This window comes from Ictidomys tridecemlineatus, chromosome 3 (genome assembly GCF_052094955.1).
Source record: "Ictidomys tridecemlineatus isolate mIctTri1 chromosome 3, mIctTri1.hap1, whole genome shotgun sequence".
Classification (NCBI taxonomy): Eukaryota; Metazoa; Chordata; class Mammalia; order Rodentia; family Sciuridae; genus Ictidomys; species Ictidomys tridecemlineatus.
Genome location: NC_135479.1, coordinates 47,674,099 through 47,686,520, shown reverse-complemented (window position 1 = coordinate 47,686,520; position 12,422 = coordinate 47,674,099). Strand labels below are relative to the sequence as shown.

Sequence of the window (12,422 nt, the reverse complement as noted above, 5' to 3'; positions counted from 1 at the left end):
TTTGATTACTCTGGGTACATCATATAAGTGGAGCATTTTTTTTTAAAGAAAAGAGTAGGTTTTGAAGGATTTGATTGTTTAAGTATAAATGTTCACAGCATTTTTCATTTTGGTTAAAAATGTAATTACTCACTGCATCCTTGGTGTAGCCTAGTGGCTCCCAAGTGGTTTATGATATATGGGAATCATAAATCATGTGGTGTTTTAAAAACCATAATCCTCCTGGGCTGCATGTCAGAATCTCCTGGAGCCCTGGTGTGTGTGTGTGTGTGTGTGTGTGTGTGTGTGTGTGTGTGTGTGTGTGTGTGAATAAATGTATGTAAAGTATATATAAAAATATATATACATATATAATTTTTTTTTGGTACCAGGGATTGAACCCAGGGGCACTCAACCACTGAGCCACATCCCCAGCCCTTTTTTGAATTTTACTTGTAGACAGGGTCTTTCTGAATGGCTTAGGGCCTTGCTAAGTTGCTGAGAAGTTGCTGAGATTGACTTTGAACTTGCAATCCTCCTGTCTCACCTTCCCAAACTTCTGGGACTACAGGTGTGCACCATCTCACCTGGCTGTATTTTTTTTTTTAAGTCCCTGTCAGTCACAACTAGTCCACGATTGGTCCTGACTTGCATCTGGCGATGTCCTCAATAGGCTGGAGTTTAGATGTATGGATCCAAGGCAGCCTTTATCTTGTCAGTCCGGGCCCCCAGGGTGACTGTTCATGGGATTTAAGGTTTGAGGGATTTGAATGTCTCTGCCCTGATGCTGAGAAGTGAGTAAGGCCCTTGTCTCCTGTGTCTCCTGAACAGTTTTATCCAAGCTATGCTTGTGATACTGTCTGTCTTCTTGTACTTGTTTGCCTACAAAGAGTACCTCGCCTGCCTCGTGCTGGCCATGGCCCTGGGCTGGGCGAACATGCTCTACTACACACGCGGCTTCCAGTCCATGGGCATGTACAGCGTCATGATCCAGAAGGTACGCCGGGAGCTGCACAGCTGGGAGGGCCCTCAGAGGGTGCGTCTTTTTTATGTGGGGAAACTGAAGTCTGTAGAGAAAAAGGGCTTAACACATGGCAGTTGATCCATGGCTCCTTCTCCCGAACGCCATAGTCTTCCTTGGCTTTTGGCCAGACTTTAAGTGTCCACATCTTACAATGCCCAGGCTTGTTGGACGTTGAGAAGGGACACACTTTGTGAAGGAAGGAGGTTCTTATCCCTGGGCAGTGGTGTGCTGGAAAATATAAAACAATTGCTCTGTGTGTATTTGTGTGTGTGTGCGTGTAAACCAGCATATGTGTATAAATACATGTACGTTTATGGCATGCAATATGCATTAGTATAAGTTCCACATAGCTAATTGAGTCTCACAGAATACTTAGTTTTTAATTAAATTCTTTCATCTGTTGCCAAACTGCAATTGACAAATGTGTGTTGTTCCAGTTTATGTTTTATTTTATAAGCAGTTAAGATGACAATGAAACAATGAAGACTTAAGTTGAAACTTCACTAGTTTGTCCAAGGCTGGGCAACTTCTTTCCTGAATAGGATAATTGTTTGCAGATACTGGAAGGCCATCTTGTTGCTATTTGTGGGCTATTTATAATGTAACAGCTTTGGACATTTTGAAGTTGAAGCTGCCTTCACATTTTCTCTATCACTGATTTAAATACACACATAGACATCAATAAAACAGTGAGTCAAACTGATTTGTAGTGTTTACCACTCTTCCTGCTGTCAAGCTCCACCATGGCTGATTTCCTGTTACTGACATTATGTTGCCAAAGACAGAATTGGGAAGAGATGTGCAGTTACATATCCTTATGTAGTGTTTCCACTATGGGCTACAACAGAGGTAAAAAAACCTCAAAAACATAGATATTTGTAAAATGTAGTAAAATAATTGGGGAATGATTAGTTTTGAACATTTATTATCTTTATTTTTAATATGTTTATATTATGTTTTGCAAAAAAGTTGATTTATTTTTCCTTTGCTATATTGAGAAACCATTGACAAATAAAATTGAAATTTAAGGGGTACTGTGTGAGGAATAGGTACACACACACACACACACACACACACACACACACATACAAACATATACATACATATACACACATACATACACACATTGTGAAATGTCACCAGGACAGGGGTCTTGAGAAGGTTCCCCAACATGGAGGTGAACGTCAGCTTGGGCCATGAAGGTCCTTGATGTCATTGCAGAAAGGAATTTAAGGATGGGTCAAAGTGACACACAGATGGAATTTACTGAGATAAAGAAGGAAGTAGACATTCTGAGAGGCAGGGTGAGGGTGACTAGTTTTAGGCGTATTTATACATGTCAAATCTGTAGTGCAGAGACTTGGTCTAAGAGGGTGTTTTCAGTTCCTTGGGTCTCTGACTTGATAGTACCTGCCAGGGGTCATTTTCCTTTCTTTGTTTTTGAGGAAAAATCGCTAATAATTTCCCCATGGAGGTTTTATCGATCTGCTTTGTGGACTGAAACAGTACTACACTGGGGTAATTCTGAGGGCTCCATTAAGAGCACGAAATGTAGATGCAGTAATCAGATTCCAAAATATAGACATCAGATTCCAAAAATATAAATCACAGGAATATCTACTTGTAGAAGAAAGACATCCTCAGACTTCTTTTTCCTTTAGATCCAGGTCAGGAAAGAAGTTATTGACAGATTCAAGGAATAAAGTCTAATGGTTTACTTAATTATTTTGTGACCGAAGTTTGTGAAAGTGACCTTTAAATCTGGACTTTTAATCCATGGTAAAGTGGACTTTAACTCATGGTGACTCTTGGTTTGTCCAACATGTCTCCTTTCTACTTATCCTTATGTTTTCTACCTCAAAATGATCATCCATTTCAAGTTACTTAATGCATCCATTACCTTGCGTAGTTTCTGTGTGTGTATGTGTGTGTGGGGGGGTGTTGAAAATATTTAAAATCCACTCTTGGAACATTTCAAATATACAAATTGGTACTGTTAACTACAGTCTGAGGCTGTACGTTAGATCCTCAGAACTTAATCGTCTTATAATGAAAAGTTTGATTTAGTTCTTAAAAATGACTGTGTTTCACAAACATCTCACAAAATTTAAAAAAAATTTAACTATCTAGCAGCCAGCTCACAAAATTCATAAGCATTCAACATTCAGCTCTTGGGAGCTGGTATGAGCTGGCTCCAGCATGCCACTGCCTCCAGGAGGGTCGAGGACTCCAGGTAGGAGACCCTATCGGGAGTGGGAGAGGGTAAACCAGGGCCTGAGTTCAGGAGGTGGGGGAGAAGAGAACCTGGGGCTGACTCCAGGACCGGAAGGCTTCCTGGAGAAGGCAGAGGCAGAGCTGAACCTAGAGCATCAGGAGAGTTCTGCTGGGGGAAGGGAGAATGGCCTGAGTGAAGGCAGGGTTAGGGCCCAGGGCTGGGAGAGGAAAGGAAGAAGCAAGGAGATCAGCAGATGGTGAATAGGTGCTCATGAATCCTGTTTCTTTGTAGGTCATTTTGCATGATGTCCTGAAGTTCTTGTTTGTATATATCGTGTTCTTACTTGGATTTGGAGTAGGTAATTGCTTCATAAATAATCGTAGCATTTGTAAAGCACTTTATGTAGATGTCAGAATGACACAGCACACACAGCCCTGGCAACAATCACACTAGCTCCTGATGAGTGGGGCACCTGTTGCTCTCAGTGCTTTCTAAGCAGCATCTTTTACTTCTCTCAACAACATGATCGAGTGGGAATCATATCCCCATCCTCTAAGCCTCAAGTAACCAAGGCTGGGAGACCCAGCCTGTCACTCTTACCCATCCACACGGAGGCAACTGCTGCCCACTTTCGCATCCTTCGTCTCCGTTGGCCCTCACAATCCAGGATAGGCTGGGCAAGCATCTTAAGCTCGGTAGTACAGATGGGGAAACTGGAGTTCACAGAGATTGGATGGATGATCTTCAAAAAATAGGAGCACAGCAAAAGTGAGGCACTCAGCAACTCAGTGAGATCCTGTCTCTAAATAAAATACAAAATAGGGCTGGGGATGTGGCTCAGTGGTTGAGTGCTCCTGTGAGCCAGGGCTGAACAGGGGGTGGAGGAGGGAAAGAAGAGCTTGGCTCTGTTAGGCACGAAGGCTCCTGCAGGAGCTCAGGGTGGAGAAACCAGCCTGATAAGGCATTTGGGGTCCAGAGGGAAGAGGCAGAGGTCTGCAGTGTGTGTGTGTGTGCGTGCGTGCGTGCAAATGTCGGGTAATTACCCAGAGAGGCAGAAGCAAGCACCCCCTTATGTTCCTCCTAGCCCTGGCCTCACTGATCGAGAAGTGTTCCGAGGACAACAAGGACTGCAGCTCCTACGGGAGCTTCAGTGACGCGGTGCTGGAGCTCTTCAAGCTCACCATAGGCCTGGGCGACCTGAACATCCAGCAGAACTCCACGTACCCCATCCTCTTCCTGTTCCTGCTTATCACCTACGTCATCCTCACCTTCGTCCTCCTCCTCAACATGCTCATCGCCCTGATGGGAGAGACAGTGGAGAATGTCTCCAAGGAGAGTGAGAGGATCTGGCGCCTACAGGTGAGCTGAGCTGGGCAGTGACTCGGTGGAAAAAGCTCCCCAGGGACTTGGCTCAGCACCTGGTCATCAATCACCATCAGCACCACTGGGTCTGGGGCAGGGCCTGGGAATCTGCATAAACCAGGTCTGAGGAAGCCTTAGTCCAGGTTCTTTGAGTACAGGGTGTAGGGAATGTGGCACGTAGGAGAGAAACCCAGCCTTATGGGGATTCTCTGCTCAGAGTCAACAGTGTGCTCGGTGGACGCTGAAGTGTGACTTAGATTGCATTAAGAGAAGTATAAGCTACAGGACAATGGAGATGACAGTTCTACTGTGCTTTATCCTGGCCTTAACACTCCTCCCTTGTTGAGGACTCCAACCCACAGGATGGGTCCCGAGATGATGACCAGGTTTGGGAGAGGACTGGAGACTGTGCCTCATAAGAAATGGTTGTTGAAACTAGGGTCGAAGAAGGAGAGAGTTCTTTCAGAAATCTGCCAAGCTACCTTGAAAGAGGGAGCAGCCCCCTTCTGTGGCCCCAGAAGGCAGAAACGAGGTACATGGGGTGGGGTGGGAAATGATAGGGAGACAGTCTTTAATTTGCCACAAAAAGATTTCTAATCATTATGACCTTCTTAACTGGGACTGTCAAAGATGTTCAGGAGAGACTGGGCAAATTATGAGCAGGAGAAGTGCAGAGGGAATTCCAAACCTGGGAGGAGGTGTGGAACCACATGACCTCTGAACTTCCCCCAGATGAGATTCCAGGATCCTAACATTTTCAGACAGGAGGCTCCTGGACTTTCAGAGACATTATTTACATCAAATCTCTGACATTATTGAACTCAAATCTCTTTCTCAAACTTTCTGCTTTTTTGTATTTGAATTCTGTAGGTTAGCTCAGGATCTAGGTGTGTGTGTGTGTGTGTGTGTGTGTGTGTGTGTGTGTGTGTGTGTGCATGCTCCTATGGAGCTGGGTTCTGAGCAAAGAGCTGAGGCTTGTTTTTTTTTTCTCCCAGAGAGCCAGGACAATCTTGGAGTTTGAGAAAATGTTACCAGAATGGCTGAGAAGCCGATTCCGGATGGGAGAGCTGTGTAAAGTTGCAGAGGGAGACTTCCGGCTGTGCCTGCGGTAAGGGAGGGGAAGGCCCTTGGGTGGACAGAGGGATGAGTCAGTGGACAGCGGTATGGTGGAGAAGCACAGTTGACACTCACTTGCCACGACACACCTGCCTTGTGGCTTCTCAGAAGGTGGGGTTTGCTCTTATGTGGGCACAGGCCTGGGATGAGATGCCTGAGCTTCAGAAGGGAGTCGGAAGGAGACTGAGGCTGGCTGGTGGGGGGGTCCCCCTCTGCTCTTTTGAATGTGTCTCTGTGGCCTTCTCTGTCTGACTTTGAAGATATTTGCCAACCTGATAGCCTTTGTCCTTCTGTCTATACTGTGTGGGTTCATGTGACAACATAGGACTTGGGGGCACATTTGTCATTGCCAAACAGAAAGTGAGCTGCTTTCCATAGTTCTCAAGCTTTCTGACTTTTAAAACAGACCTCTTTCATCCCACGGCCACCTTTTTGGATAAACATGTCTCTTCCTACCTGCTACCTGACTTCCTGACCCTATCACCATCTTTTTTTGAGTGGAACTGTACTTACTTGTCTTGACTGCACTTCCAAACCCCTGGAAACCATCATGTCTGGCTGTAATCTACACCTCAAAAAAAGTGTCTGATTTGGACACTCTTGTTACTGGTGAAGGGTCCAACTGGGGTCCAGGTCCTTGGTGTTTTGAATAGAGAACTGAGCAAGACACACAAGAGAAACAGCCTTAGCGAAGATTTATCAAAAGTTAAAGTACATCATTAAATTGGAGCCGTCCGATTTGGAAAAAAATGGCTCCAAAAGGCCAATGTCATAGAGTCTTATCTTAAATGTCTTTCCTGCGGACCTGATTGGAGACCCTGCCCCATTTGTTCCTATTGGTCATTTTATTTCCACCTAATTGGGATACACAACTTGTGGTGGGAGTTGCTATGTGATAAGCCCTCTAGTGGTGGAGTTGCCATGGTAATGGGACTTATCCTAAACAGGAATATGATGAGTCATCTCCCTGTCCTGTACCTCAGCAAGCGTTTTTCCTGAGTTCTGCTTCTGTCACCTTGGCATCCCTACACTCCTACCTCACCTCCAGGCCAGGGAAAAATGGGACTTGGGTGGGTTTCAAACCCTCACTATGCTAGTGTGCCTGGATGGGGTCGGGGTGTGCTGGATCTCTGGAATGCACAGAAGGGGAGCTGTATGGAAACCAGGACATCCTGAATGCAGTCTATTTGTTTGTATTTGATGAAGTGTAGTTGTGAAGTAGTGAAAATGATGACCATACTTGTAGGATCAATGAGGTGAAGTGGACCGAATGGAAAACCCATGTCTCCTTCCTTAACGAAGATCCGGGACCCATCAAACGGACAGGTACTGTTGCTGTGAGGTGGTGGGGGCCCATTTCTCTTTGACCATGTGACCTTGTGCATATCAACTCTGAGGGCCCGATTGTCCCCAACTATAAAATGGGAGAGTGGATTAAATTGGTTCTTAGGGCCTCTATCACTCTAGCTGGACAACTTTTAAAAATTAGGTGGTACTCTAAGACATGGAAATGTGGTATGCAGAGTGATGTACATCTAAAATAGCCTTTCTTTTTTAAAAGCAGATATCAACAAAATGCAAGATTCTTCCAGAAACAACAGCAAAACCACTCTCAATGCGTTTGACGAAATGGATGAATTTCCAGAAACTTCAGTGTAGAAGCAAAACCTAGAGCTGGTGTGAGCATGGCGTGTTAGATGCTGCAGGCTGGGTCCTGGATTCTGTGCCGTGGGGCTGTGCAGAGTGGCTGACAAGAAGAGAAGCAGAAAGCACTTCAGGCTGAGCTGGGGACTCTCTGAGAGGCAGCTGTCAGTATCTAAGAGGGAAATAATTTGGATTTTGATGTTCAGTAGGCCCACAGTCCTCAGCCGGGGAGCTCCTAAAGTCTGGGTGAAGTCTCTGGTTTGACCAGGTCATCTTGGCTGGGATGACAGGTATTGGGGAAGGGGCAGAGGCCTGAGGGGCAGGGAGGGCAGTCTTTCCAAGGCCACAGATTCTACCATCTCCCTTAGTACTGTGACTGGGTCATGTGATTTTGTGGGAGACTTTAGATCTCATCCCAGAATGTGCAAGGGATTGAGCCAAATCGGATATCCTGAAGGAGGAAGGGAATGAGCTGTGGAACTGGCTTTCTAGAACCTTCAGGTAACAGGAAACCACCCTTGGAATGAAACCCAGGGCTCAAACCATCTCAAACCAAGAGATGTTTTTAGTAGTGTAATTAACACAGTGTTTTAATTTTAAAATAGAAAAGACATTTCATTTTTGAATGCAAATCACTTTAGGTGAAGTAGGTGAATTTAAAAGCTGAGGAGTAGATCTTGAGCTTTGGGGCTGGATATACATTATATACTTGGCCTCAGGGTGGCCAGAGCCCAACAATAAGCTTTTCTTTTTTTTTTTTTTTTTTTTTTTTTTTTTTTTTTTTTTTTTTTAAATAAAGTGACTCCTTTTTTTTTTTAATATTTATTTATTTTTTTTTTTTTTTGGTTTTCGGCAGACACAACATCTTTGTATGTGGTGCTGAGCATCGAACCCAGGTCGCACGCATGCCAGGCAAGCGCACTACCGCTTGAGCCACATCCCCAGCCCCTAAGCTTTCTTTATTCACAGGAGGTCTGCTGGAGATGTGCTGTGATCTGGGTGAAAGGGCTTGGCTCCTTCCCCCTCGGGCCTTGCCATAGGGCATGCTTCTGAGCTGGGACAGAAATAGCAGCTGTTCTATTTATATGGTTTTCAATCTCTGAGGCAACTAGTGTACAACAGTTATTTCTCCTTGGGGAATTTAGCAAAATGACTGAAATGCTCCGGGAGTAAGTATTTTGTTCACTGTGAATTTTGAGGCTGAAGGGGAAGGCTCATGAGAGGAGGATTTGGCCAAGACTTGGAGCCTATTTTTAGATCCTCACCCTCAGATTTTCTGTCCTCTGAAATTCCACAGAGTTTTGAGGCAGAGGTGGAGACTGAAATTTCCCAGGTGGCTAGAGCCCAACCAACCAACAAAGCACTCTCCTCTGGTATTCAGTGAAAGGTGTCTCCAGTGGCAGAAGGAGCAGATGTGTTCCAGATGGGCAGAACTAGTCAAAAACTAGAGAAAGATTTTGGTTTCAATCAGTCCCTACCTGCTCCAGACGTTAGAGATGTTTAGGCAGAAGCTGGGTGAATACTTACTGAAGGTGTTGTTAAAGAAAGTAATAGGAGGAATTTTAAGATTCCTTTCAGCCTGGAGAGTCTACAAATCAATATTCTAGAGCTGGAGTGGCCTCCTTGCATTGATCCCGAACAGAGGTGCTGGCCTTGAAGGGCAGTCATTGGATCCATGGTGCCATGTACTACATTATGGATCTGGGAATTCCAGAACTGATTTGACTTAGATTTTAATGCGTAAAACCATTTTCCACTTGGGCAAAAGCTGGGAGGTTAGTCAATAATTGGGCAAAAAATAATAATAATAATTGGGCAATTTTATACCTGGAACCTAAAGCTCTGAAAGGAACACGGAGGACATCATATCAGAGTTGTTGAGGCTGGAATGTCCTCTAATTTTATGTCACAGATATATCCCTTATCAATGTTTTCAGCAGTTATTTAGTAAATTTAAGTCTATCTTTGTGATTGGCACATGTCAAAGAGCTAGGGATTTTGCTCTGACGACACATTTGGCAGTCAGCCTTGTCCCTATAATCCCTGTGACTAGTCTAAAATTCAAGTGTGCACATAGTTGTGCACAAAAATCACACACACATACACACCCCACCAACCCCTGAGCCCATCAGGATATCTTCAAACTCCATGATTTACATTTCAGTCGTTGAAGGGGAAGGCTTTTCCCAGTGATGGAATCCCCCAGGCTCAGGCTATTTTTGGCTGCAATGCTGTTTTCCTTAGGAATAATTCGTTATTGTAGACATTATGTCATATGTCTTGTTTGGAATAAATAGGGTGCTTACCTTCCTCCCTGGGATGTGCCAGGTTGTACTGTGAAGCCATTCAGCTCTTAAAGGCACCTGCTCAAGAGAGTGCAGTATTATTGACATTCCTTTCCTTCCTCAAGGCTGGATGAACTGTATCCTCTGCTCTGGGTGGGGCCCAGGGGGATAGGTTATTATCCAGGCCTGTAAGCCATACTTGATGTCTGTATCAATTTACTTTTTTTTTCCTGTGAACTTGGTTCCAAATACAGAATGTCACCCCATTCTCACCAATGATGCCTGAATCTTGTAAGTTGTAATTTATAGTCATATTTTTAATGTTGTATGCATTTGTGTGAAGCTATTTTCAAGAAAGAAGTCATAAAAAGAGTGAAAATATTTTAGTTCCATTGAAGAAATGCCTTTTTGATTTCTAATAAATATTTATTTTGCCTTGTTATGGCCACGTTTTATTCTTGGTATGTGAATGTGAAGACTGACTAGAAATCCTGGAGTATGGCTTAACCGAAATGGATATGAGGAAGGCCAGTTTTTGGACCCCAAACATTATTGGTCCCAGTTCACGGTCAGCATGCTGTAAGACATGTGACCTTCACATTCTGTCTACACTTCAATGTGCATGCCTGTCCAGGATTCTATCTGAACCACTCAGCAACTGTGGAAGCAGCTTGAGTAAAGGATTCACAGTCAGATGGTGTTCGTGGTTTAGGCCACAAGATGCCCATGCAGTGCTTTACCCGTCTGGCCCTGCTGGCTCTCAGCTTATTTTGCATGGCTACAACCCCACGGCTCTACCAGGAGACTAGACGTCCAAATCCTTCCTATTTATGGGTTTTCATAAGGATGCAATGAGAGAATGAGCACGAAAGAGCTGCTACTATTACTATCTTTATTGCCCATCAGCCCAACTCATGTGTATGAACATTTTTCATTCTTTTGAGTTATTTTATAAAGATGGTTATTCTCAACTTGGCTCTCCCCAAACAGCTTTATCTTAATGGGTTGTGGAAAGTGTGACCAAATTTTTATTAGGTGAAATGTTGCGTTTAGTGAATTATTTACTTGATTTAAATGATTCCCAGAATATCTTCCTTCACTGTGGCAAGTCTTATTGAGGGGCCAAGAAAAGGTCCTTGTGCCAGGCGTGGTGATGCATGCCTGTAATCTTAGTGGTTCAGGAGGCTGAGGTGGTAGGTTCAGGAGTTCAAAGCAGCCTCAGCAATTTAGCGAGGCCCTAAGCAACTAAGTGAGACCTATATCTAAATAAAATATAAAAAAGAGCTGGAGATGTGTCTCAGTGTTGAGGCGCACCCCTGGGTTCAATTCCTGGCACACACACACCAAAAAAAAAAAAAAAAAAAAAAAAAAAAAAAAAAAAGAAGAAGAAGAAGAAGAAGAAGAAAGTAAAGTCTGTTGTACACAATCACAGCTTAAACAGGTTTTAGCTCAGGATCTAGGAATAGGTCATTCATGCATTCATGAGAACATTCTGGATAGGCTAATAGAAAAAGGGTGGAAACTTCTGTTGTAGGATATATTTCTGGGAATGGGATGCCTGGGTCAATGGGCATGAACATTTTTATGGCATGTGAGACTGTGCAAAATTAACTGCCAAAATGGTCACAGCAGTTTTTTCAGTCTTTGTGTTATCTTAATAAGATAGTTTTATAGGTTCAGTATTATATCCCAGTTTAATTGGTGGAGAAATTGAGATCTGGAGTAAATGGCATGAAATGCAAAGGTCATGATGCTTTTTCCTGACCTGAGGATCCAAGGTCTATAAAGTTTAGTTAGGCTGGTATCAAGAGAGACCACTTGGGCTGGGGTTGTGGCTCAGTGGTAGAGTGCTTGCCTAGAATGTGTGAGGCACTGGGTTTGATTCTCAGCACTGCATATAAATAAATAAAATAAAATCCATTGACAACTAAAGAAATATTTTTAAAAAAGAACCATTTTTTTTTTACTGCACCAGGCCACTTCTCTGACAATAGCAGCAATATTCTGCAGAAAGGATGGGATCCAGTGCAATTCCAAAAAATGTATCTCACCTGCTGTGTGTGAGGACTTACAACCGATTCAACAAAAATTAGACATCCAGTATGCATAATGATAGAGGAGACAAATATGAATGAGAAAATTTCTTCCACTAAAAGTGGTGGAAGGAGAGGGAAGGACGTGAACATTGAGTGCCTACAACATGCCATGCATTTTACCTAGAGTCTTATTTAATCCTTACAATACCCCAGTGGTTACTCTAGTTCCTTCATCAGTTCTGTTATATTTTCCAGTAGTTATTTCAAAGCTGTCATTCTTCACCCCATCATTTCTCTTTAAATACCTGTAGGTAGTTTAACCTCCTATTTAGTAGTGAAAATAGAAGCCATCAGATGGAAACATCTTCAACTTTTGACCACCAAACCTACAAATTTATCTGCATTCATACCCACAGCATTGAAATATCCTGTCAGGGGACGCACTCTACTTCCTTGAGATGTCTTATGCTATTTCATGATGGTAAAATTTATTTCTCCATTTAATAGATTTATTTTCTAAAATGGGCCTTTAAGATATTTAGGGCCTAACCCAGCCTGTGTCACATTAAATATCATAAATTTTTAAAATGATATTTAGCTATTGTGGCTTTAATATTTTTCTTTCTAAATTTTACTTTATATTAATTATATGTTAATCACAGCAATCACCTATAGACCCCAGTTTTTTTTTGAGGGGGATTTTACATTACTGACAAAGTCCCTGCTCTTTTTCTCAGCCAAAAGAAGCAATACCAATCCTG

General features: G+C 43.2%; 1 protein-coding gene across 1 annotated transcript in view; it reads left to right on the top strand.

Annotated features, from left to right (window-relative positions):
- Positions 1-8,088, top strand: part of Trpv3 (transient receptor potential cation channel subfamily V member 3) — a 31,399-nt gene extending 23,311 nt beyond the window's left edge. Inside the window, exons 13-18 of the mRNA XM_005337295.5 lie at positions 811-976; positions 3,510-3,576; positions 4,303-4,577; positions 5,576-5,688; positions 6,943-7,022; positions 7,261-8,088. Of these exons, the coding sequence (XP_005337352.1) occupies positions 811-976; positions 3,510-3,576; positions 4,303-4,577; positions 5,576-5,688; positions 6,943-7,022; positions 7,261-7,355 (796 nt within the window). The 3' untranslated portion in view covers positions 7,356-8,088. The remainder of the gene's footprint in view (positions 1-810; positions 977-3,509; positions 3,577-4,302; positions 4,578-5,575; positions 5,689-6,942; positions 7,023-7,260) is intronic.
- Positions 8,089-12,422: the final 4,334 nt, after the last annotated feature.